The sequence below is a fragment of the Pezoporus occidentalis genome, unplaced genomic scaffold (genome assembly GCF_034315485.1).
Source record: "Pezoporus occidentalis ecotype Australia unplaced genomic scaffold, CSIRO_AGI_Poc_V1 ctg40, whole genome shotgun sequence".
Classification (NCBI taxonomy): Eukaryota; Metazoa; Chordata; class Aves; order Psittaciformes; family Psittacidae; genus Pezoporus; species Pezoporus occidentalis.
In genome coordinates, this window is record NW_026915725.1 from 3,796,059 (window position 1) to 3,823,466 (window position 27,408).

General features: G+C 37.8%; 1 protein-coding gene across 1 annotated transcript in view; it reads right to left on the bottom strand.

Moving 5' to 3' along the window:
- MALRD1 (MAM and LDL receptor class A domain containing 1) overlaps positions 1–27,408 on the bottom strand; it is a 245,916-nt gene that overhangs the window by 24,720 nt on the left and 193,788 nt on the right. Inside the window, exons 35-36 of the mRNA XM_062633694.1 lie at positions 25,292–25,417; positions 22,324–22,390 (exon numbers count right to left, since the gene is read on the bottom strand). Of these exons, the coding sequence (XP_062489678.1) occupies positions 22,324–22,390; positions 25,292–25,417 (193 nt within the window). The remainder of the gene's footprint in view (positions 1–22,323; positions 22,391–25,291; positions 25,418–27,408) is intronic.

The following is a 27,408-nucleotide window of genomic DNA, read 5'->3' on the forward strand; positions in this document are numbered from 1 at the left end:
TGTCAACAGTTGGGATGAGGTGGCAGTGAGCCATGACAAACATTCCATATTAATAAGGGACAGATTTACATTTTGTAAAGGCACAGGATGAAGACTTTGTATAACCTGAAGTCAGCTTCTATACAGCTGAAGAACTGATTTTATTAACTTACATCTTCTCTGAATGCGAGGACATTGCACTTTTTCATCTATTTGGAATAAAAAATGTAATTTTTTTCTGTATGGTTCCTAGCAGATGATTATTTTTACTACTCTTGAAACAGTCTATTGCAAAGCTGGTACAATGCCCTGCCTTTGTTCTTCACTTCAGTAACTGAAAATCAAGACAAGGTATCTTAATAATTTCACAAATATTTTCAAAGAGTTAGAGTGAGAAAGGTATTGCATTACTGCATATCGTATCATGTATGGGAAAGAAATTCATAATAAATCATGACAATTCTGAAATGTATTCTCAAATATGACCTGTTAGCCAACTCTTTTTGTGTAAAATGAGACTAAACTTATTTGTACGTGACAGTTTTCTATCTTTTGAATAAGAACAGACTTGATAAGATGTTTTCTACTTTGTTTTTCGTACTAGAAGGATTTTCTCATAACAGTACTTTCAAACATGTTACTGTAAAAGCAAGAATAACCTAAAGTTTTATTCTGTTTTTCATGATGTACCTGATGACCTGCTGCTTTACAGGATTGACAGTTTTAACATCTAAAATTGCCTTCTCATTTTTTCTTTCTTTTTTTCTTGTCTTGGGAAGTAGTCTGAATTTTAGAGCACAGGAGTCTATGGTAGCTTTTCTTCTGTCTCCAAACTTGTACATTACAACTTTTTTGGTTATGTTGTGCTATTCACCAAAAGTCACCAGCAGGACTGATACTGCATCTGGACCCAGACTATTAAATCCCACATCATATCTTTATGTTGTGGGCACCAAGTGTATACGCAGAGCCATGAAAATAGTGACAGGCCAATGCGAGTCTAACTTGCTGTCCATTCTTGCCATTTTTTTCACAGGACATGCAATGCTTGCTTTTCATATTGAAAATCTGTGAATCTCAGCCTGTTTCTTTCCAAATGTAAATATGTAGATAGATCACATATTTGCTTTCAGTGTTATGTTAAGTTCCATTAATCAGTGTGAATAGCTTTGGTTGACCCCTCGGATGGAGGAAGCAGGCTGATCTTTTCCTGAGAAACTACAGAGCAGCTAGAGAAGAGGTAAGGAAGAGAGTGGAGACTGCAGATGAAATCAGACTCAGCACGACAGGATGACACAGCACAGAGCTGCCAGCCTGCGGCTCACAGTAAAAAGACTGAGAAACAACTGAAAGGAGAAAGAGAGAGAGGTGAGATGAAGGGTCTCAGAGACAAGTGGATGCTTCCTCAGGACCAGAGGATGAAGAGCAGACCTTGCAGCCACTCAGAAAGCACCCAAGGTAACTGCAACAAGATGGGAAGTGAGGACACATCTATGAGGAAAAGTAGGCAAGGGGATAGCTGTGAGTAAATGCTTTTATATCTATTCTATTTTCCCTAGTCACACTGAGTTTTCTTGATTTAAATAGTATTGTAATTCAGATTCCAGTAAAGCTGGCTTTGAGTTTAAAAGCCTTTTTGTGTTCAGCCTGGGTACATCAACTTTTTAGATAGAGCATGTTGCAAATACGTCTTAAGGGATAAAAAAAAGAACAGACAAAAAGCCATGATGATATTATTAGGAAAAAAAAAGTGCCAAACTTTTTTTCTTAGCCTGGGTTTGACTGTAGGTCATAAAATCATAGAATCATAGAATAGTTAGGGTTGGGAAGGACCTTAAGATCATCTAGTTCCAACCCCCCTGCCATGGGCAGGGACACCTCACACTAAACCACATCACCCAAGGCTCAGTCCAACCTGCCTTGAACACTGCCAGGGAAGGAGCATTCACAACTTCCCTGGGCACCCCATTCCAGTGCCTCACCACCCTCACAGTAAAGAACTTCCTCCTTACATCCAGTCTAAACTTCCCCTGCCTAAGTTTGGACCCATTCCTCTTTGTCCTATCCCTACAGTCCCTAATGAAGAGTTTCTCTCCAGCATCCTTACAGACCCCCTTCAGATACTTCAGATAAAATATTGTAACCTTGGCAGCCACAGAACTAGAGCCACCTTTTGGGGTCCCCAACTTGTGGGTGTGATGATATGGTATAATTTCTAGTAGAAAACACTGGCCCAACTTGCAGCTGCACCTGCAGGTGTTTTCCCATGCACAGGTAGAAGAGGACACAGGCAGCTGCCTAGAAGTGGCAGGAACCTGCCTGCTTTCCTTACTTGCTTGCTTGACTGCTTGCTTCATTCCTTTCTTCCTCCTGCTCTCTCCCTTCCCTGCAAATTAGTTGTGAAAAATCTTGTAGTCAGCTCACGCCAGAGGAAATGGAAAATAAAAACAATGTCTATTTTCATCTCTTAGCTTTTATACGGTAAGAAACATTTCTAAGCAGGCTAGGAGAAACAATATTCTGCCTGCATTTACATTTCTGTCATATCGCTGACTTCACCTTGATTTTCAGCTCTTCAGGCAACCTATCATTGACAACAACTTCTATCATTGACATTGCCCCATTTCACTTATTAACCAAATATATCCCTGTCTTAGTAAAAGGTCTTACAAATGTTTTCAGATTACTTGGAGCTCCACCAGTTTAGAAACACAGCTACATATCCCACAAGAGAGATTATACTCCTACACTGCCTGATCCTTGCACCTCCTTCCAGATTCCTTGTACACCTTGATCTTAGCTGAGCAAGGTCAGTATAGAAGATTCAGCTCTCTGTTCATGTGGACCTGATGAAAGGTTAAATTAACTGACTGGTAAGACAGTGAATAACTTCTATGTGAGAGTAAAAGTTATTTTAAAAGGGTCAGAGAACAAATTTTGTCTCAGACCTCAAGCATATACATGACTGAGGCCCCTGCCAACTCCCTGCCACCCCAGCTTTTTAATGGGCTCTAAAATACGTAACAGAATAGAAAACAAAAATACTGAACTCTAATCTTTAATGCATTAAAATAATTTTTTTAAAAAGGTCTAATTATTTTTTTCTCCTCTTCTTATAATAAGTAAGATTTTTAAGTTGTGATACTTAAGGAACAACATTTTGGGATGCTGTACAGCAGTTCTCTCATTTGATTCATAAAAATGTTTGTAATATTTTACGAACATACAGATTTTCTCCTTTAGGCAGATAAAGATATGGCAGACTTCTATTACAATTCAGGATCTTTTGCTGAAATATCCAGGAGAGAAAGGAATGTTTATAATCCTCTTTTATGTTTAAAGACTTCCCTTGAAAGCTGGCAGTTAGATGGGGATATAATCACAAACACTGGGGTGCTAGAATTCGTGAAGATGGAAGAGCATCTGTCTATCCATAACATATTGTAATATTTTCTGAGCCTCTTTCCTTGATTTGGTTTGGAATTCCAATGAAAAACTATCTTTCCTGATATTTTATATTTTGGACATATGGTAAATATGACACAACTAGTTTGCAGGATATTTCTACAATATCTTCAAGTCTAACACAAAACCACTTAAAGTTCTATTTCAAAGTAATTCTCTTTGGTAAGAGATGAACAAAATCCTGCCCAATTTATGGAGTGTATGTTGGTGTAAGATTGGCTGGCTTTTTCACTTTACGCTTCCAGGTGGAGATAAGAACATTCACATCAGCTGAAGAACTGGTTTAGTTATTCCCGTGGTGTTACTTACTACTATGAACTTCTTTTACTGCTCAAGAATGAAGCTAGAAATATGAAATGTACAGGGCCAAGTACTGATAAGAGTGGAAACAGGATCTGTTGCAGGCATGTGCACATTGTAGAACTTGTATGAACATCAATGCAAACTGAAGGATCTACTCAGTTTTGTAAACTAAGTACTGAATTTTGTTTCTTTTATTTCATAAATGAAACATGGCTAGTATCTCAGACTATCCTCAGTCTTTTCTTGAAAGGTTGAGGGTTAAAATGAGAGCATCAGTTGGTGTTCATGCATGTAGTGTTCTTGTGAATAACAATTTATATGAATTTGTTTACCTTTGAGATTAATTATTTCTTCCTGAGCATTTAATGAAGCCTTAGTTCTCGCCCCTAAGCAGCTCCATTCCAGCTATTTTCTTTTTTCCTCAAGAAACTTTGAGAGCTTACTTTCCATGAGGATTCAATAAAACCAGCCTTCCTGTTGCTCTGGTCACCCACACAGCAAAAAGGAAGTTAAACTGTTTGCTGACATATCTCTTATGGTTTGGGTCTGAGCCTGTGCTCTTGTGCCTGCTGCCAGAAGTTTGACTTGCACAGACAATATTTTGTGGGTGGTGACTTCACTGGGAATCAAGAGCCAAGAACTGAAGAAATGTCCTGTGTGCCATGTCTGTGGTGCTTAGGAAAACATTACTGGATCCACACTTTTAAAGTTACAGCAGATGTGCTTATTTTGTGGTAACCATGCAGTGGAAGAAAGCTGTTCTCTGGCCCCTAAACCCCAGCTTAGCTAATCATAAGGAAGGTTAGCAAATGCAGTATTTTTCTCATGACATTTCATAAACACAAGGTTACAAAATGAATGTGGATGGAAAGGCAAATAATCCTTCCATCCCTTGTGATCTGCATAGAATTGTGGTTTGCCTGAACTGGCTGAAAGCTCCTGGTAATTATTTAGAAAGATTGGCACTGTTTAGAGAGCTAACATATCTGCATAAATTCCTATCTTACCCTTGCATTCTTTGGAACATACAAATGAATCTTGATGCATTCATTGTCAACAGATATGTAAGGACTATCCTAAATCCAGATGTGGAATTTGTATTAATATCATTGATATTTGATATCATTGATATCTGGAGCACACATACAGGCTGGGTAGAGAACGGATTGAGGACAGCCCTGAGGAGAAAGACTTAGAGGTGTTGGTTGGCAAGTCTAACATGACTCAGCAATGTGTGCTTGCAGCCCAGAAAGTGAACCATACTCTCTGCATCAAAAGAAATGTGACCAGCAGGTTGAGGAAGGTGATTTTCCTCCTCTACTCTGCTCTTGTGAGAACCGACCTGGAGTACTGCTTCCAGGTCTGGGTTCCCCAACATAAGAAAAACATGGGCCTGTTGGAACTAGCCCCAAGGAAGGCCATGAAGATGATCAGAGGATTGGAGCACCTCTGCTATGAAGACAGGCTGAGAATTGGCCTTGTTCTCCAATTGGCCTTGTCCGCCTGGAGAGGAGAAATCTTCCAACAAGAAAGCTGGAGAAGGACTTTTTAGGAGGGCATGTATTGACAGGACAAGGGGTAATGGCTTTAAACTGAGAGCATAGATTTAGATGGAAGAATTTCTTTACTGTTAGGGTGGTGAAGCACTGGAATAGGTTGATGAGAGAAGCTGTGGCTGCATCATCGCTGGTAGTGTTCAAGGCCAGGTTGGATGAGGCTTTGAGCAACCTGGCCTGGTTGTGGGAGAGGGGGCTGGAACTAGGTGATCTTTAAGGTACCTTCCAACCCAAACCATTCTATGATTTTATGATATTTCCCTACAGTTCACAGGCAGCTTGAAGGAATCAGAAATTAACACATAAACCAATATTTATATAGAGAAAGCAAGTATAAACTTACTTTTATAAGTTTATAAGGTACTTATTAAGTATATACTTATAAGATATAGAGATATTGATTGCTGTTTGGCCTGTCTGATTTACTTCTGCATATACTATGGGACATTATGAACAGAATGGTGAAAGCCTCAATCAAAGTTGAGCAGTGATTAAGGCTAAAATAAACAGTTCTAGTCTTGTTTTAGCACATTACTGAACACAATCTTTACTAAATATTCTTAACTGTGGCCAGTAACTGCATTACTGAAGTCCAGAAAGTTCACTCATCAAACTGTTAGGTATATCTATCATTGCCTTACCCACACTAGTCTTCCAGAATCCTCAGTAATATTAAAAAATAAATAGCAAAGGTGTCTTTATTTATTTGGTTTTCAACTTTTTGAGACAAGCACATGAGAAAACCCAAGTGTTCTGCAAGAACTTGCATTGTTCTGCCACGTTTTTATAAGTGTTTTTTTTTTTTTTTCCCAGAAACTTACTGGCTTCTTGGGGTTCTTGGGAGCCTCTAAGAGCACGTAGAACCTTGACATTTGTTTATGTAGTTATAATTTACTATTACAGTTCCTGTGTTTGTTATAATATCTTGGTCCCATTTCATGAAGGCGAAGAGTCCTTCTCATGAAGAACTTGAACACACCCAAAGGGCTGGAGGAGAGGGAGGACTGTTACAAGCTCACTGCTGATGAAGAAGAAAGTCACAGAGAGGAAAAGAGTGAACTTTATTAATAATTAATCAATATTGCACCAGAAAGCCTTTTGAAAGTAGGTAGGATATGGGTTTTTAAATTGCTTGCAAGATTTGGAAGAACTTAAATTAGAGGAGCTGCACATGCTGAGCTCAGAAGTCTTCAGTTCCAGACCTGTAACTAGTTTATACCCCTACAGAAGCAGAATGAATGGATGTGCACAGTAAGCGCTCAGTTGCTCAAGTGCTTTTTTTTGTGGCCTTAGAATTTTTACTTCAAAAAATTTGTTTTTTTAATGGTCCAGCCATCTTTCTTGCCAGGCTTCATAAATCCATGCAAGAAACTGCTGTTTGAACTGCCTTAAAAATAACAACAGCAAAAAAAAAACCACAAAACAACCAAAAACCAAAACAAAAAACCAAAACATTTCCATGTGGGTTCTTTGTTGCAGAAGAGTGAAACTAGTCATAAGGAATGCACACACTGGCACCACTTTGAATACTTTTGAATACTTTGAATACCTGAATAATTTTTTAAAACCACTAAAAAAATGTGGTTTGCACTTTTTCTGTGCTTCCTGTTTCATTGATGTTATGTGTATTGGGTTTGCATGGCAAGGTTTTGGTGGCAGGGAAGCCATAGGAGTGGCTTCTGTGAGAAGCTGTCAGAAGCTTCCCCTATGTCAACAAAGGCAGAGCTAGCCAGCTTCAAGACAGACCCACTGCTGGCCAAGGCTGATACCATCAGCAAAGATGGTAGTGCCTCAGCAATAACATAGTTAAGATGGGGAAAAATGAAAGTGCACAACTGCAGCCAGAGAGAGGATTAAGAATGTGAGAGAAACAGCTCTGCAGACACCAAGGTCAGTGGAGAAGGAGGAGAGGAGGTGCTCCAGGAGCTGGGGCAGAGATTTATTGCCCTGCAGCCTTTTGTGAAGAACCTAGTGAGGCAGGCTATTCCCTACAGCGCATGGAGGTCAGTGGTGGAACAGATACTCACCTGCAGCCCTGGGAGGACACCAGCGCAGGGGGATGCCTGAAGGAGCCTGTCACCCCATGGGAATCCTGCACTGGAGCACGTTTGCTGGCAGGACTTGTGACTCCATGGGGTACCCAAGCTTGAGCAGCCTGTTCCTAAGGGACTGCACCCATGGAAGGGCCCCACACAGGAGTAATTCATGAAGAACTGCAGCCTGTGGGAAGGACTCAGTTTGGAGAAGTTCATGGAAAACCATAAAATTCCCTGTCCCTATGTACCAATGTGGGGGAAGAGGTAGAGAAGATCATGAGTGAAGTTGTGTCCATGAAGAAAAGGGGGCTGGGAGAAAGGCATTTTAAGCTTCAGTTTTATTTCTCATTACCCTGCTCTGATTTGACTGATAATAAATTAGATTAATTTTCCCCAAGTTGTCTGTTTTGCCTGTGACAGTAGTTATTGAATGATCTCTCCCTGTCCTTATCTCCACCCACTAGCCCTTTTCCTATTTTTCCTCTCCCCTGTCCAGATGAGGAGTGAGTGATACAGCAGCTTTGGTGGGCACCTGGTGTCCAGCCAGGGTCAAACCACCACAGCACACCAGAATATGAGACACAGATAAAAGTCTTCTGACAGCTTTTCTAATCTGGTAACATTAGAAGGGAGACTGTTTCGGAATACTGAGTGGAAATACTTTGTAATGAGGGCACACTTCATTCACAAGAAGGAAAACTGTTTTTCAGATGCTGAAAAAGTACTCCATGTCCCGAGAACCTTCTCCCTGTAGCATGTAAAATATACATGTTCCTGATGTTTTTATGCACTGATAGCTCAGACTTGTACTGAAAGGTACAATCTAAGAATGAAGATAACTATTCTTCCTTTCTAAATATTCCAGAGATTTTTAGGTCATACAGGAAATTTTCCCTCAAAAATAGCTTTGTAGAAACATTTCTGACTAGACAGTTTTTTGCAGAATATTTTGTTAAAATTTCTGCTTTTCACCAGAAAACTTGAAAGTCTTTGATATTGTAGTGAAAAGATGATTCTTGAGATTTTGAGCAAGAATAACACTATTATTTTCACTAGCATGTCTTTGATGAGACAGAGATGAAAGGAGAAAAAAGGATCAATCTTCTGAATTTTAATTTCACTGTATAATATTTAGAAAATTCTAAGCAAATTAGAATTTATAGAATTAGGCTAAAATCTGCCTGTCTGTTTAAGAAATAATATTATATCCCTACTATCCTATCTAATGCATGCAAAGTTATGTTCTCCCACTTCCATGTAAAAAGATACAAATTAATTTGTTTAGCCCATGGCATTAGCATAGGTTTTGCCTGGGTTTTTTCTTTTTTTGCCCTTTTTTTCCCCCACAGACGGTATGAACTATAAATTACTTTCTTGAGCCAGCCTGAAGAAGAGGAAACTTTTCATTTTGATTACTGTTGCAGCACATGTGTGCTTCTGAAATACTAGCAGAGCTCTGAATGTTGCAGTCTAGCCTGCCTTGACAAAAGAATTTTACAGTTCACTGCTGTGCATTTTTTAGGAATACTTGTACATTTTTCATGCTCAAGAAGAAAAAATATTCAAATAAAGATGGCCTTGAAAATTTACCAAAGTATTTGTTCCAGCTTTTGCATGCCAATAACAGCTGTGAGAACTTCAAACCAGCAGAACAAAATAGGTTATTAAAAAAGAAGGCTAGAGACTGAAGATGAAAATGTTGTAGAAGAAGCTCAAATGTCAAAAGCAAGATTATTGTACTATGCTTTGATTCTCTGGATTTATGGGAAAAGCACATGCCTAATTCCTTCCTGGGCTCAGTCTTTGTTTCATGCACATTTAGAATGAAGTTATTTTGAAAGAGATACCTGCTTTCTCTTCAGTAAGTATAAAGAGTTCTGTTGTGCTCTAAGCTTTGAAAAGTATGTAGACCTGTTAAAACATAGAATCTATTGATATTGCGCACTGGGTAGGGGACAGGTTATACTGTCCATATTATGCCCTGGGTTAGCCTCCAGTATTTGAAATGTACTCAAATTATACTTGCTAAATGAGAAATGATAGATGGAGTTGGAATAAATCATGAAGGCTTTGAAATCAGATTCAGTAATTAACATTTATTACAATAAGAAAGAGCGAGCAGAGATGCAAAACCAAGAACAAAACGTTCAGAGCAATAGACAAGAATCCTCTCTGCAGCTCCTTTCTGACAAACATCAGCGTAAAAACCCTGCAGTCATCCAAGCAAGGAAGGACAATGCTGCAGTAAATGAGATGCATGGTGGTGACAGCTTGGGCAAGAACTTTTGTTAGATGTGATGGGTAGGAACGCATCTTAGAATGAAAACTTAAGAAAAAATGTGCAAGATGCAACCTGCCTGTAGGTATTAGGTAAAATTCAGAGTGCAAAATCATAGGGTAACCCAGGATGATTAAGGAAAAGGTTTCCTGGAGGTTTTTTTCACAAGACTAAAATTCAAGTGACACTGACCTTGTAGTGAGTATAGACTGCATAGAGAAAGCTGATTAGAGCTTCCCCATCTTTTTCATATATGCAATAGTTCTGCCATATAAACCCTGTATTTATACTTGGGAGCACATTATGACACCTATGAATGTCTTAAGTTGGCCTTACTCCAAGACATATTTTAATGTCAATATAGATAAATACATAGTTTTAGAAAGCTAAGAAAGAGCAATTTGATAATTTTGCAACTTCTATATTGCATTTAAACACACAGCTGTGTTGTATATTGCCATATTGAAATGCGATACTCATAGTTCTCTAGTGGTACGATTTTTGTAGATCAGAATAAAGCATTAGGTATATCAACAACTTCTGTGCTTACAGTGACTTGTATCTTGCTGTCTGTAATAATGTATTCTAAAGACACAAAGTATAGAAAGATAGCTGTAAAAGCATTATATCTATATACAGATACATATATAGATATACATCTATTTATAGATGTATATCTATAGCTATCTATCTGTATAGATAGATAAAAAAGCTAAATTAAGTATATTTACTATACTTGTATAATCTAGTTTGTGCTATTGGTCACACAACTGTATGCACATTTTTAGCTTTACTATCTTATGATCCATCAGAAAAAAACTTCAGCTACTTACATTAAGTAAAACATTCTCAGCCTGTAGCTTCTTTCTGCTTTATTACAAGAAACATACTGATAGACTTTACTGGTAACATAAGGGAAGCCCTGACAAATGGAGAATTTGACAAAAAAATTATTAAACCACTAGAACTATAACAATTAATAGTTGTGTAACCTCAAAGAGTATTCTGCCAAATTGCCTCACCTTCACTTCTAAAAGCAAAAGTGATGGGAAGATACTCTCATGGATTTCTATGACTATATAAACACAATATTTTCCATACACCAAAATATTAAACAAATTTTAGGAGATCTTTCTTATATTTTCCATAGTCCCAAAGACTTTTACACTAATAAAGTATTAATTTACAGAAGGTTAAAGAAAAGCAAAGCAAATAAAATCTTTTTTCCACCTGTTGAAGGCTATTAATAATGGATGATTAAAAAACTCCTGCAGTCCATACACTTTCATTCACCTGATAAAAATCAGTGGTTTGCTAAAGAGTACCTAAAATCTGAAAATTAAGTTACCAGAGGAGAACTACCTATTTATAAACTAGAATTCAGCTCTGTGAAAAAAAGTCATTAGGATATTCAGCTCTGTATAGCACTGCTCAAAAATGTTTTGTTCAGCTTCTGGTTATGCAATGCTGTTATCAGTATCTAGCGTAGGAAACTCAAGCATGGAAGGACTGCATCATACAGGCTTCAATTAGCTGTACGCAGTCATCTTCGTGTTAGCTTCTTTTTGCAGCCGTAAGCAAAAATTTTTTTAGTTGCACAACTTTTGCCACTAAACTCAGTTGAGCAGGCATTTCATCAGTGGAAAATACAATAGTTAATAAGGATAAATAGCATATTGAAAAGCTCTAAGTGGAAACAAGAAAGCATATGAAGCAGGAATAATAATAATAATTTTCCAATATACGAAGTTAATGACCCAAAGCTTAAACACATTTAATATTAGAATTTAGACAATCCTTTTTGTATATTCTCATCTAGCACTTATGGTAAAGAAGTTATTGTCACATGGGGTTGGTTCCAATACTCTTTTCCAGCAAACACTTGTTGAGGATTAGCCTAGGTGCAATGCAGGTGTGTATACACAGTTGATCCTGAAATCTATCAAAGGAATTTATACAGCTTCCAAGGTGCTTTAAGTACATAGAGAACTACAGAGAAGAATAAAGATGCCAGTTTGCGCTTATTGACAACCCTTTCTCACTGACCTTGGAAAGAACCACCATAGTTTTGGTTTCCATGTGGCTGCACAAAGCATGGGTTAAGGTATGGTTTAGTTCAGCACTGCTAGAAAGACATATGATAATTTTTTATCTAGTCTGCTAATACAGAAGCACACATTCTGCCAATAAACAAGACAAAGATAAAATATCATGCATCCGAGCCAGTTAGTTTTATCAGCAACAGGGAAATAATTCACTTAAATCCAAACCTTTCTCCCCTCCACCATTTAAAAACAAACAAGCAAAATTTCAACCTCCTGCAGTTTACTGACTTCAGTAACTTAGGTGGATATTTGATGTTGTATTAGGTTTGCATGGCAAAGTTGAGTCAGGGAAGAAGGGAGGAATTGGGGAAGATGTTTTAAGATTTGTTTTTAGTTTCTCACTATCCTACTCTGATTTGATTAAATACATTAATTTTCCCCAAGTTGAGTCTTTTTTGCCCATGATGGTCATTGGTGAATGATCTTTCTCTGCCCCCATGCGTATTTCATTATATTTTCTCTCCCTTGCTCAGCTAAGGAGGGGACATGATAGAGCGGCTTTGGTAGGCACCTGATATCCAGCCAGGGTCAACCCACCAGAGATGTTTATTTCTGCACTAACTCTGGTATTAGATTCAAATAAGTCTTGCTGAATCACATTAACTTGACAGACTTCAAAGGATATTTCAACGTTCACATACATGTTCACAATCCAGTATATATTTTTAAAAGAAAAATATTTCTGTTATTGAAAATATGACTTGCAGTCCAGATGCAGAAAAAATATTTTAGTTTAAATGTGTATGTACTTTTTCCCTAAAGGACATACAAAAGTCTATGTGGAAATAGTGCACAGGTACTGATTCCCACTTAAAGATGTAGCCTAGTAACTGAATAAAGTAACAGCAAACATGAAATATCCTTCCAAGAATCCTCTGTGTTTATATGCATGTTTTAAATTGAAAAACATGGACCTTTTCAGATAAGTCAACACTTCAAAAGGTGGCAAGAAGATTTCAACAGTTCCTAATCTAGTAGCATTTGCTGCTTTTAAACAACCCCTTAACCACCTAGCAACAGCACAAAGGGTATAATACTCAGAGACTTAAATTCACACTTTCTGAACAAGAGTGAAAATTGCAAATGTGCAAGATAGCTTGAGGACATTGTGACACCAGGGTCTCTACTGGGTCAGACTGAATAGACCACTTATCAGATAGTACAGAATAGAAGATGCATGTCTTCTCTATACAACTTGCACAATAACACAGATTCTTAAATACAGATCTCCACCATATCCATCTTTCCTGCCATCCCCAGCACAGGCTTATCTGAAACACAATTTTCCTCATTGTAGTGACTTTTCAAAACAGTATCAACCTGCTTGATGGTATATATGTTTTCCAAAAGTCTCCCTTACAACTTTTACAATACATTTTGTACCCAACCAATGCCCTTCAGGTACCTCCTACAGAGAGGACCCTAGTGAGGTTATTCTAGACAACAAAGTTTTGATATGCAGACATATGGATGTAATCTTAGGGTATGAGAACACTGTTTTTCACACTAAGTACTGTTTTTTACTTCCATTTAAGTGCAGGAAGACTGAGTCTGTAAGAAGATTGTTACTCAAGCTTAGTAAGAAAATGAGAGCCCGGATGTGTTAATTATTGTTTGATTTCATATACTTAAAAAGAAGTAATTTATGTGCTTACAATTAGACACAGCTCAAGATGTTTTTAAATTTCTGTGGCCAAAAAACAGCCACATGAATGTGAAGGAAAGGGAGCTACAGGACCAATATCTTTGCAGCCTTTGTGTTTATACTTCATTATTATGTAATCCCTCAATTGTTCCTTGGTTTTCTCTCTTTTGAAAACTATTTGCTATTTTACAGATATTGTTTCCTGTTTTGAACAAAACAGAACAAAATATTATGCGATTTAAAGCTTTTCATCTATGTTTCCTACTCTTCAGCTGCTGGATTTTGTAGGAGTAACCCTTCAGGGAACACTCCATATTTTGGTAAACATCCAACATCCAACATTAATTGACATTCTCCCATATAAAAATATCTCATCACTCAACAAGCAGCCTCAGATACACTTCCTTGATCCTAAACTTGTCCTTACTGTAGACAAAATTATCTCCTGAATTTTAAATGTAATAATGCTTCTAGTTCTGGCGTATATGTCATTCTGAGGTAAAGGTGAACTGCACGTAGTAATAATAAAAAACTCACCACGGTTTCCTACACCATGTAGATACCTCATTTTGCTTTGACTCTTTTTAAAGAATGATTTGAAAATGAAAATGGAAATATAGGATATTTATCAGAAAATTTGAATGCCTTTAGCATCTTAAGCACTACGGAGACTCAAGTTTGGAAGGAGAAGAAATTCAACTGAGAAAATTTTTCTCAAAAGTATTCTTCTAAGTGATTTTTGCTGTAACTGTTAAATTATACTTATTTGCCTATACCCTTCTCAATAAGATTTTAGTATCTGCCTATTAGAGCATCAATTATTTTTATCAGATTCTAAATATAATTCTCATGCTGATCTTGAGAGTTGCAGCGAGGATGATAATGAACTAAATAACCGAGCTTTATGCCTATTCAGTCGTATTTGTTTAATTGAGTAAAACATTCAGCTTTCAATTACATGGAGTCAAACTTTAACAGTTACATAGAGACAACCTTGTTTTAGCTTTAGAAAAAAGAAACTGATAAAGACAGATTGCTTCTGAAATCATTGAATTCAGCAATCAACTGATTCAGACCACTCGCAAGTGAACTTCACAGGATGCCACTGCTTCATTGGAGATGGTGGCAATCTGCCCTATATATTTGATTGAGTTTGACTGAGATAAATGTTATTTGTGGGGTTTTTTTCATCATTTCTAGGAGCTGCAAACTGCATGAAGCATCTGGCTCCAGTGTGATAAAAAGCTGACCTCAGGATTATACTATTATCTTCAAAGAGGAGGAAAAAAAGCAAAGCTAAAAGTAACTGCTTTTAAATAGGAAAAGATAGCCAGTGTATCCATTTGTAAAGAAATAATTGATAATTTGATAAATGGAAAGTTTCTAACTAGGTAAAACTGATTTGGCCAAATGCATTTACTTTGAAGCTACTTGATTCAAGTAGGCAAAATATAAAAAGGCAAATCCTTAGACAAATTTGGTATATTTTTCTTGTATGCTATTTGTCTTCCTAATACAGTGAAAAGGAATGAAAATTATTAATTAATAATAGTTGAATATATGAAATGCCACAGACCTCAGATGAGTTCAGTTGACCATTTCATATGGCTAACAAAAGCGAACATAAAAGGTAAGAACATGACAAATTTATTTTTAAATTAAAACCTTTGAAAAAAGATCATTATTCAGTTTTTTTATATATAAAAGAAAAGACTCTAGCATCAACAAGTATGTATGAAATTTTATTGGGAGCCTGTTCTGTCTGGGTTGGTATACTTGTGTTTACGTATACTCATTACTGCTTTTTTATGAAATAGAAAACATGGAAAACACTACTGAAGATTTGAATTTCCTGTGATGCTTACTGTTCTCATATCTCATACATATTCTTAATGGCATCATGTTTGCTTTTTTTTTGGAAAATCTATGATGTTAGACCCATGACAAGCCAAAAAGCAACGTATAATTGTATCAGGAACAGGCACCCTGATTTCATGAATCTTTTCTGAATAAGAAAAAATAAAGAGTAAACTGAAAGGAATATATGAAATAGAAACTTTAGGAGAGAGTTTTCTGTGAGCAAATCTCTAATGAGCATTTCATTAATATACTGTACAATTTCTTTCACAAGTTGTGTTTCATTCATTTTGGAGAACAGAGATATTAACTTGCCTTCCCATTCTCAATTTCATCCAGTGCAGGCAATCTGAATTTGTTATTTTATTTGCCTCAGTATCACTTTTCAGATGGCATTGGCTAACAGAAAGATATGAGAAAAGGTGTTCTATATATGTTTGTATATATGTCTCCATATAAGAATATGCTTTTGTCTTCATTTTGCAGAAGGGAAATCTTAGCATAACAATTCCTTTTCTTATCTTTTTGTCTGCTCACCATTACTTGTGCTTTTATTTATGGTTACATCCTTGTTCCATTCCTCCTCTCTTTATTATTTCTTATGTGTGACTACCACTTTCTTGGGTAGCTATATGACTCTACATAGCTCTATCAATTTACCTATGTTGCACTTGTTTAGTACAGCTAAAAGAATGTTCTTAGGAAGGGAGAGAAATCAGTACCAGTGTGCCTTGCTTCAACAGTTAATAATTTGAAGTGATTCAGCAGCTGCTACATCAGCAATCCTCCCTGTGGTGGAAATGTCTGAGAGCAGCAGGACAAACAGCTGAAATGGAACCTGCCATCTTCTCCCCTCATAAATTCTTTACTTATGAATTGGGATGTGCCTATCTTGTCAGTCTCCAAGCTTTTTGTCAGTCTTTAAGCTCTGTATTTCCACCAAATCACAGGCCAGGTGCTTCCAAGCATTTATTTTCTTAGGTGGGAATACTATTATCACTCATATTTTCATGACATACTGTGTGATATTAAAATAATCCCTCCACTTGCAGTTTTTAAAGATAACTACCACCATTGTGTTTCAAAAATCCAGTAAAACAGTACATGTGAAAATACATCCAAAAGAAAGCAAACATGTTTAGAAAAAAAAATCTAACACTCCTCATTGGAAGATATTGCCCAAAAGGATGAGGAATTTCTCTCATTTGCAACATATGATACTTGACCCGAAAAGGTATTGAACAAGTCTGCTGCGGCATTGCTTAAAGCTGCATGCTACCTTGTAGGGCTTGTCCCCAAAATGTATTGTGCTTACCAGAAGTTAGAATTTTAAAGACAAAATCAGATTGTGAGAAAATGTCACAACTACCAATAAAAGTTTGGTACTTCTTTTAATATTTTTGGTGTAATATTATTCGCTGAGGACAAAATGTTTTGTTTGCATTAAAACATACCATTTTTGGTTATAATAATGAGCCCATTTTAAAAGTGAGAAGTGAAAAACAGAGGACCAAATACCATGTATCTTTTCTAAGGAGAATAAACAAAAATCCCCTCATCTGAGTTAATTATTGCCCTGTAAAATCAATTATTTTCTAAAACATAAAAGAGAAAGTAATATTTTTCACTTTTATCACATAAAGCAAACAAACAATTGATTTTCTATACTTTGGGCCAAATTAGCACTTAAACACAGCTACAAAGACAAAATTAATTAACTGTCTATGTATAATGACTCCTTGAAATTCTAATCTCTACAGTTTAGTTATCTAGATGGTACATATTCAACACAATTTTAAAACTGTTTAATTAAGATGTATTTCTAATTTATAAGATGATTGTTTAATTACAGGCCAGTGAATGTAATTACATTTTCTGCTTGAGGATAGAGCCTTCTTACAGTTCAGAAATTAATAAAAGCACTCTCATTATACTCTTTACTATTATTCAGTGTAGCTGCTCTGAAACTTAGTATATTACATAGAAACAGTGAAAAATAAAGGATAAAACAAGCATTGAAGTATGTTTATTATACATGAGTTTAGTGCATTTTAAATGTGAACGTATTGTATTAATCTTGTTCCTCTGGTATGACAGTTAAAATTATGTATTATCAATCTGGTAAAATACTTTTTTCTTTTTCCTCAGGGGTTTTTATTTAGCACTAGTACAATCTTTCAACCCTTACATAACACACTTTACAAACACACTTTTCCCAGCTTGCTTGTTTGTTTTTGTCAGTACTCCTTTTCTGTTTCCAGAGGGCTGTGGTCTCACTTTTAAAAAAGTAAAGCAAACACAAAAAAGCCACTGGGCAAACAACTGAGGAAAGTACACACATAATAAAAGGAATAATTTTGAAACCAGACTATTGAAATTGCAAAAATTCTAGCATTATTGCTCAAATTATCATGATTTGCAAGTGCAGCCACAGTAGCTGAATGCCAGCACTATTTGGTTGCACATCCACTGCAGGAGGGAGCTCAGTCAGGACATACAGTAGTTTACTGAAATGAGAGTAGATGTAGTGTTTCAGACAGGAATGGGTTTTGATAGTGGGGGACCTACAGGGATGGCTTCTGTGAGAAGCTACTAGAAGCTTCCCCTTGTGTCTGATAGAAGTGATAGCATCTATTGTCCAGCCAAAGGCAACACACCAGTGATATTTATTTCTGCAGAAACTCTTGTATTAGTTCCAAACTGTAACTGAGAATGCACTACACAGACTGAGGCTCCATCTAGCCTGGCAGCCAAAGAGGATACCCAAGAATTAGTAAGAACAAGATACAAGCATTTGATATGCCCCTAAAATACTCTCCTGACCAAATAGAAGCAGCAAATACAAGTGGTTTTCAAAAGTAACTCAGAAGTCAAATACCAGAGAGGATCAGGACAGCCACCAAGCTTGTTTCTTTCAAGTAGGAAGCTAAACATCACCTACAACACACTTTTGCTCTGCATTTACTTGCAAGCTCTCACTGAAAACATCCACCACCAAATCAGTAGTCATATTCTCAAACACTGTGACCTCTACTGATGTTACCACACATTAATGCACCATCTAAGAAAAGCTATTTTCAGTAGCTTGAACAGAAGTGACAGTAACCTGATGTATCAACCCTGTTACCCACTCCAATATATACTGAAAATATTAGACATATATCAACTGTTGCCTTTTCCACCCGCTTTACAGATGCCTTTTCAGAGAAGCATGTCAGAGTTTGCATTCCACTTTCTATTGCTCCTTCTTAGTTACACACTACTGAAAGAAATTCATTGATGTCTAAAGTATTCACTTTATACATATAAGCAACAATAGTACACACATACAAAAACATGCAGCATCAAAATAACTTGAGAAGTACTATATGTATAAAATTGACTCTGAACTTTCAAATCTCCTCAAATAGTTGATTTGTTTTACCTAAGTAAAAATTCACTCTGTTGCCATACTGACATATTAAACTACTTGAAAGATTCTATACAGTTAACTACTTCAAGCACACTGCATTAAAATGCAGAAAAACTCACCCCTCCAGAGACTGGATTCTTTTCTATCAATATATCTCAAAATAATGTAAGACGAGCAGCAATTTTGATTTTTAAATGAACATGATGGAACCTTGAATGAAATGAAGCTTTGACACCTGTCCAGACATTTTTTGTTAAATCAGCTCTCTCAGAAAGGCCAAAATGACTTTTAAACTCCAGACTCAGGTTTATAGAAACTAGAGCATAAGCACCTTCAGTGGAGGAAGATCAGAATCCACTGTGTAAGGCAAACTAGCAATCAAAGGATATGTTAACAGATTTTCCACTTGTCTACAGTGTCACTGAAGAATAGTAGTCAAACTCAGTGACTTATAGAGTCACTGGAATCTTCAGATAATTACCTCTGGATATCTAGAAAGTCTTTCCTTCTCTGCAACTTCTGTGACAGGGCAGTGCCCGTACTCTGCTCTTTCAGGGAACTCCTTGCTGTCCAATAGGCTTACTGCATCCTGGTGTACTCTGCTTTTTCTCCTGACCTACCCTGCAGCCTAGAAGATCTCAAGAGAAGAAGGTAACTCTTCCTAAATCTGTCATCTCCTGTTCAGGAAATTTAAGGCAGGTACTGAGAACAAGCAGGTAAAAAAAATAGTATCTTTCTCATGTTAATTTCTAGGGTTTTCATTGTTTGTTTTGGTTTTTTTTTCCCTAGGAAATGAAAACTGGGATATTTCTACATTTTTATCATTAAAGAGACATTTTTACTATTTTTTTTCTTTTCATGATATTGACGTGTGGGATTTTCAAAAATTATGCAGAATCTTATCTATCTCCAATGTTATATGTAAAATCCTTCAAAATATTACAAACATTGAATGGCATTGGTATTAGACTGTTTATCTGGTGATTCCTTTCCTTCTCCATTTGCTATTCTCTAGTGATATCCCTTACCAGTAGAGTTTTCAGACAGCCTTCCACTACGTTTTGTCCTCAACATCAAAAGGACATGGAGCTGCTGGAGCAAGTCCAGAGAAGGGCCATGAGGATGATCAGGGGACTGGAGCACTTTCGATATGAAGACAGGCTGAGAAAGTTGGGGCTCTTCAGCCTGGAGAAGAGAAGGCTGCGTGGAGACCCCATAGCAGCCTTCCAGTATCTGAAGGGGGCCTATAGGGGTGCTGGGGAGGGACTCTTCATTAGGGACTTGTCGTGGTTTAAACCCAGTCAGGTAATTCGCTTGCCCTCCCCCTGCTCTCGGAGGGACGGAGAGGAGAATCGAAAAGAATGCAACTCCCACGGGTTGAGATAAGAACAGTTTAGTAACTAAGGTATAACACAAATCACTACTGCTACCACCAATGATAATAATGATAAAGGAAATAACAAGGGAAGAGAATACATCATCTCACCACCAGCCGACCGATAACTCGCCCCCCAAGCCCGACCAAGCTCTGACCGATACCTCCTCCAACCCTGCAGACCCCCAGCCCTTCCGGCTAACTCCCAGTTACATCCTGGGCATGACGTGCTGTGGTATGGAATACCTCTTTGGTCAGTTTGGGTCAGGTGTCCTGTCTGCGCTTCCTCCTGGCCTCCCCTCCTCCCTGGCAGAGCATGAGGCTCACAAAGTCCTTGGCCAAACCAAAACATCGCTTGTTATCAGCTCTGTTCCCGAGCTGAAAGTCAAAACATTGCACTGCACCAGCTACCAAGAAGGAGAAAAATGACTGCTACTGCTGAACCCAGGACAGGACTGTAGTGCTAGGACAAGGGGCAATGGGTTCAGATTTAAGCAGGGGAAGTTTAGGTTAGATACAAGGAAGTTCTTTACTGTAAAGGTGGTGAGGCACTGGAATGGGTTGCCTAAGGAAGTTGTGAATGCTCCATCCCTGGTGGTGTTCAAGGCCAGGTTGGACAAAGACTTGTGTGACATGGTTTAATGTGAGGTGTCCCTGCCCATGGCAGGTGGATTGGAACTAGATGATCTTAAGGTCTTTTCCAACCCTAACTGTTCTATGATTTTATGATTCTGTTGCAACATGCACTGGTATACCTGAACAGAGATGACCAATTTCCCCAAACACAAGCACATGCAACACTTCTAGTTACATTAGCACGTCATTTTAGGTCATTTTCATTTCTATGCCTTTGCTCCTATTGTAATTACCTATGCATTACATCAGAACTGAGTATCAGGTTTCTTACTAAATGATGAGGGGAAGTATCCTATTTACCATTTTACTATTCCAATTATTTTTTTTCTGTAGATGAAAAGCAGTTGCTAATTTGATTTCCTTTCATTTGAAAGCCCTAACGTAAGTTCAATTTTTATAATTCTCTTGTATCCTTCAAATATCAATTACTCCCCTCATTTTTTGTCCCTACAAGCAATTTTCTTGTTGATCAATGACTTAACATAGCAACTGTCAACTCCTTAGCTATTCCCGATTCCTTTATTTTCTGCTGGCTATTCATTCCATTCCATCTGCATCTTTTCCCTATATTTTTTGTCCCCTTTCTCTCTTTCTGTGTCCCAAGAAGTTTTGAAACAGCCACCCTAATGAAATTCCAAGCTTTTTGCAGTGACCATTCTATATTCTATGATAGAAGAGATTCTTCAGACAATCTGCAGGCAATTTTTAGTGTTTCCTGAGAGTTAAATCAAAGTACTTTTTATGTAAGTGTCTGTATTTTCTGAGTATGTTATTTATCACATTCCTTCAACAACTAAGGATAACCTGACTTGAAAGATACAAATTCTGCAATAACTAAAATTTCATCAGCAGGCTTATTAAAGGGAGTTTTCTAGAGAATGAGAGACAAACCTTAATGTCTGGTCTTGACTAAGACAGATACTCTGATAAAACAGTCACTTTAGTAATTTTGCAAACAAAGTGGCAAGATCCGCTGAAAAGCATGAAGGAAACAAATATGATAACATGTAATATTGATTTCTTTGCACTTTAAAAAGTCTCCTGTAATTCTCCAGTGGGAAATTTAGTGACATCTTGTGTAAATTAATCCCTTCAGATAAACTAAAGCACTTTTTAATGACTTGCACATTCCACATCTGAATTTCATACATTTTTTTTTTTTCAGCATATTGCATTTCAAGAAAAATACAAGCATATGTTTAATGCTTTGTTTGGCCTACGTGGAGAAAACATTACCTTCTTTCTCCAAATATGTGCAAAAAGTAAGATTATAACTGAAATGCATCACAAGTTCAGGTAAAGATAAGAAGATGCCCTACTGTAAATCTTATTTGAGGTACACAACACTTGCTGCATATAAGGCACCATTTTTCATAGAAGCATATGTTGTCAGATGTTGATGTGAAACACGAGACACAGAAAACCTCTAGTGCCAGGCCAACAGGTTGTCTCATGTAATGATAGGTGAAAATTACAGGAAACTCTATCTGATAAGTAATATTATTCTCAAAATATGGTTTAACTCAACAACAACAAATAAAAACAGTACATACATACAGAGACTTTTAAAAATAAACTTCTATTGAAAATCATTTCAGTCCCTGAGGAAAATAACAGCTCTTTCATAAGCACATTTTCACAACTTCAAGCACAAGTCAATCCCCAAAGAAACTTACTGGCATAACGGAATGTCATCTTTGATGATGCATTTTCCTCCATTTTTGCAGTATTCTTCAGGACAAACTACAAATGAAAACGCAAATGGAAAAATGAAAAAATATAAATTAATTTCACACCTCCCTCCCTCTCTCCCTTCCCCTCCCCCAGTTATTATAGTTGTCATTGCTTGATTTCCAAAATGGCAGAATATTCTCCTGTCATTTTGGATGCTTAGTACTGCCAAAACCTATTCCTTTAGACCTTGGTTTGGTGACACAAGTGTCAGATCATAAATACGTGATACTCATAGAAACATAGAATCACAGAATCATAGAATAGTTAGGGTTGGAAAGGACCTTAAGATCATCAAGTTCCAACCCCCCTGCCATGGGCAAGGACACCTCACACTAAACCACGTCACCCAAGGCTCTGTCCAACCTGGACTTGAACATTGCCAGGGATGGAGCATTCACAGCTTCCCTGGGCAACCCATTCCAGTGCCTCACCACCCTTACAGTAAAGAACTTCCTCCTTACATCCAATCTAAACTTCCCCTGTTTAAGTTTTAACCCCTTACCCCTTGTCCTGTCACTACAGTCCCTAATGATGAGTCCCTCTCCAGCATCCCTATAGCCCCCCTTCAGATACTGGAAGGCTGCTATGAGGTCTCCACGCAGCCTTCTCTTCTCCAGGCTGAACAGCCCCAACCCTCTCTGCCTCTCTTCATACGGGAGGTGCTCCAGTCCCCTGATCATCCTCATGGCCCTCCTCTGGACTGGCTCCAACACTTCCATGTCCTTTTGATGGTGAGGACACCAGAACTGCACGCAATACTCCAGGTGAGGTCTCACAAGAGCAGAGTAGAGGGGCAGGATCACTTCCTTCGACCTGCTGGTCACGCTCATTTTAATGCAGCCCAGGATATGGTTGCCTTTCTGGGCTGGAGCGCATGCTGAAGCCGGCTCATGTTCAGTTTCTCATCAACCAAGACCCCCAAGTCCTTCTCCGCAAGGCTGCTCTGAATCTCTTCTCTGCCCAACCTGTAGCTGTCCCTGGGATTGCTCCGACCCAGGGGTAGGACCTTGCACTTGGCATGGTTAAACTTCATGAGGTTGGCATCAGCCCACCTCACAAGCGTGTCAAGGTCCCTCTGGATGCCATTCCTTCCCTCCAGCCTATCAACCGAACCGCACAGCTTGGTGTCATCGGCAAACTTGCTGAGGGCGCACTCAATCCCACTGTCCATGTCAACTACAAAGATGTTGAACAAGACCGGTACCAACACCGATCCCTGAGGGACACCACTCGTTACTGGTCTCCAGCCGGACATTGAGCCATTGACCACAACTCTTTGCGTGCAGCCATCCAGCCAGTTCTTTATCTACCGAGTGGTCCATCTGTCAAATGGATGTCCCTCCAATTTAGAGACAAGGATGTTGTGTGGGACAGCGTCAAATGCTTTGCACAAGTCCAGGTAGATGACGTCAACTGCTCTACCCCTGTCCATCAGTTCCGTAGCCCCATCTTAGAAGGCCACCAAATAGGTCAGGCAGGATTTCCCCTTAGTGAAGCCATGCTGGCTGTCACCAAGCACCTTGTTGTTTTTTATGTGCCTTAGTATGCCTTCCAGGAGAATCTGCTCCAAGATTTTGCCAGGCACAGAGGTGAGACTGACTGGTCTGTAATTCCCTGGGTCATCCATTTTCCCCTTCTTGAAAATGGGGGTTATATTTTCCCTTTTTCTAGTCATTGGGAACTTCACCTGACTGCCATGATTTCTCAAATGTGATGGACAGTGGCTTAGCAACTTCATTCACCTTCAGGACCCATGGATGGATTTCGTCAGGTCCCACGGACTTGTGTACGTTCAGGTTCTTAACACAGTCTTGAACCAGTTCCTCTCCTACAGTGGGCCCAAGGTCTTCATTCTCACAGTCCCTGCATCTGCCTTCCAACACTTGGGTGGTGTGGTCAGAGCCTTTGCCAGTGAAGACTGAGGCAAAGAAGTCATTGAGAACCTCATCCTTCTCCAATTCCAGGGCAGACAGTTCTCCTGATAGCTTCTGGAGGGGGCCTACGTTGTCCCTAGTCTTTGTTTTATTTGCTACATACCTATAGAATCCTTTTCTGTTACCCTTAACATCCCTAGGCAAGTTTAATTCTAACTGGGCCTTAGCTTTCCGAACCTGATCCCTAGCTCCCCGAACAACATCCCTTTATTCTTCCCAGGCTGCCTGTCCTTGCTTCCACTTTTTATAAGCTTCTTTTTTTCCTTTGAATTTTCCTCAACAGCTCCTTATCCATCCAAGGAGATCTCCTGTCCCTCCTGCTGCATTTCCTTCTAGTCAATGGACTCTTATGGAGTTTATAGAAATCCTAGTGTTCACTTGAACAGGCTTCTAATTTTTCTTAAAACAGTTTCATTTGACTCCATAAATAGCTCAGTAAGTGAGCTATTTCCAGTTACTCAATTTTCAAACAGGAATATATAAAATAAAAGCAAATACAACTGGACTTATATTAAATTAGTAACTGTCTACTTTATTATTAATAGCTTTTATATAGGGGTGATGAGAAGACATTCAGTCCTGTGTTACCAGCCTTCTCTTTGAAGATGTCCAGAATTTTAACACTTTGAATCACATTCTCATTAAAAAAAAAAAATAAATAAAATATCTGTCCTAAAAATAATAAAGGTGCTGTAGTAGAGGGGGATGTCAGTGGCTTACTATTATCAACCTTTGACATCCCTTAACATTGGTTTCCACATCACCACGTTGAGTTTTACTGAAGTTTAGTTTTACATCCCTACAGCAAGAATAGCTCCTAATAAAATTCCCTCAATCTTCTTTAGTAAGATAATAACTAGGATGTATTTTGATGAAGTTTTAGCAGAGGAAATTTGGTTGGGAACTGCCTAAAGATTCAGTAAGAAATGACTATACTTCTTTGTTTCAAATAATAATTTTATGCAAAACTCTGTACCTGAACAGCTGGACTCATCAGGGCTGAAATCAGTGCAGTCTACAACACCGTCACAACGCTGGGAGATTGCTATGCATTGACTAGTTGATGCACATAACAAAGAACCATTGAAACAATCTTTAATGGCTGAAATGAAAAGTAACATGACTGTTAGCATCTATGCTTCTTTTTCTCAGAGTTAAAAACTACCAGAAAACTTGAATCACACTATATATAGTTATGTCTATATGACCTCTACAAGTTTTCATCTTCAAAGACATAGACCTTTACTGTTGAGCAGATAAATTGGTAAATATACACTGAGCACATATGTTACAGAAGCTATAATTTTCCTATGTTATATCTGTGGGGAAGAAAAGGGCTTATTTACTTAAAATGTTGACAGAGTAAGGTACAAAACCCTAATGAAAACCCATAGAAAGATATCAGAAAACATAATCAGCTCTCATTACTAACCTACATTAAAATACAAATAAAAAATGACATATAGTTTATTGCAAGAAATCAAATACTAAAGAGATAGTTAACATAAAAAAGTAGAGAAGTACTATTCTGAAAAATTTAAACTTGAACACCTTTTTTAATCTTAGGCATTCAGTAACATTTTCTGTGGTTGCCCAGAAGAATTATGAGGGGTTAATCTTGCTGGAATCACGTAAGCCTTCAGGTACTGAATTATTCCTGAGTCACTGATCTACAAGGATGCACCTGATGGTCCTGCATACTTCTGTAGAGTATAACATAATTTTGTCATTGTATCTCACACAGTGCTCTCTTATGCTACCTTAAACTATATATATTATTTAAGGTGTTTGTTTAGGTAATTTAAGTTGAACTCTGTCACCATGTCACTAATGTAAATCAGAGGGAACTCTTGTGACTTCATCAGAGTTAGATATATTCAAATTAGCTTGTGAGTTCTGAGTGGGAGAAAGAATCTGGCAATATTAAAAATACCCCACTGCCATATCTAAATTTCATAATACTTTCCTTCTCCTGGGTTCAAGAGCCAGAGTACATGGCAATACGCCTTTTATGCTAGATGGTTAGGCTGCTCTGGGATATATTTTTTCCACTCTTACATACAATTTAAATCATTGGCCAATATAGTCTGCAAGAGTGTGCTATATTTAAAATACTGCAGTTCAATTTAGACCACAATAATGGAGGCAAATCTTGCCAGTTCTTATCACGTCAGTCAGCTCTTGCCAGCTTTGGTATTCTTTCAGAAATATGAAATTTCTCATGTGAGTAAGGGTTTGTGGGATTGAACCTTTTAATTACATGAACTGACCATTTACTAAAGTCTGCAAGAAAATTTGCAGAATACTTGCAAATATAAAAAGGAGATTGCTTTTGTTTCCAATTTCTATTCACTTTATGGGGACTTAAAAGTTCTGTCTGATTTTAAACTATCAATATGTACATGTTTTCTTCAACTGGCTGAAGAAGTCTTGATATGACAATGACAGCAGGATAAAAGCAACAACAAGAAGAAAAAATTTCCTTTTCTGCTCTCCATTCCCTGACCACTCAGTCTGGCAGAACAGGTTGTGGTAGACTGAAACAACCCAGCAGATTACAGCATCACTCCATATTTGTAGCATATATTACCATCTATCTCTTATGATTGTCAGCTTTCCAGAAAATAACTCACAGACCTATTCCTTCTGCCGCACTTTCTTAAGCAAATAATAATCTCATACTTATTTTGTGCAGTCACATCCAAATCCTGGACATGTTTTGCAATTTGGGGGGAATTTCCCTGTGGTATTCAAACCAGTTTTATAAGTGATCATTTGCGCACAAGTAATCAGTCTGTAAGATAAATTGCATGTTCAGACTAGGACTTTGACAGAAAGAAAGTTGAAACTGGACACAAAACAAATTCTTCTTTTGTGCTTCAACCTTTTATTGCCTGCACATTTTTTTTTTGAGGAACCTGTAAACTATATGGTTGTAGAGTACCACTTCTGGCTTGTCATATATATTATGAATAATAAAAAGATTCAAAGAAGCAAGTGTCATTTAGCTCTTTATTATTTCCCCTGGTTCTGGACTCACTGCTGGACTCATAGATGAGGATAAAACAGAAAAAATGCGAATTATTTTTGGTC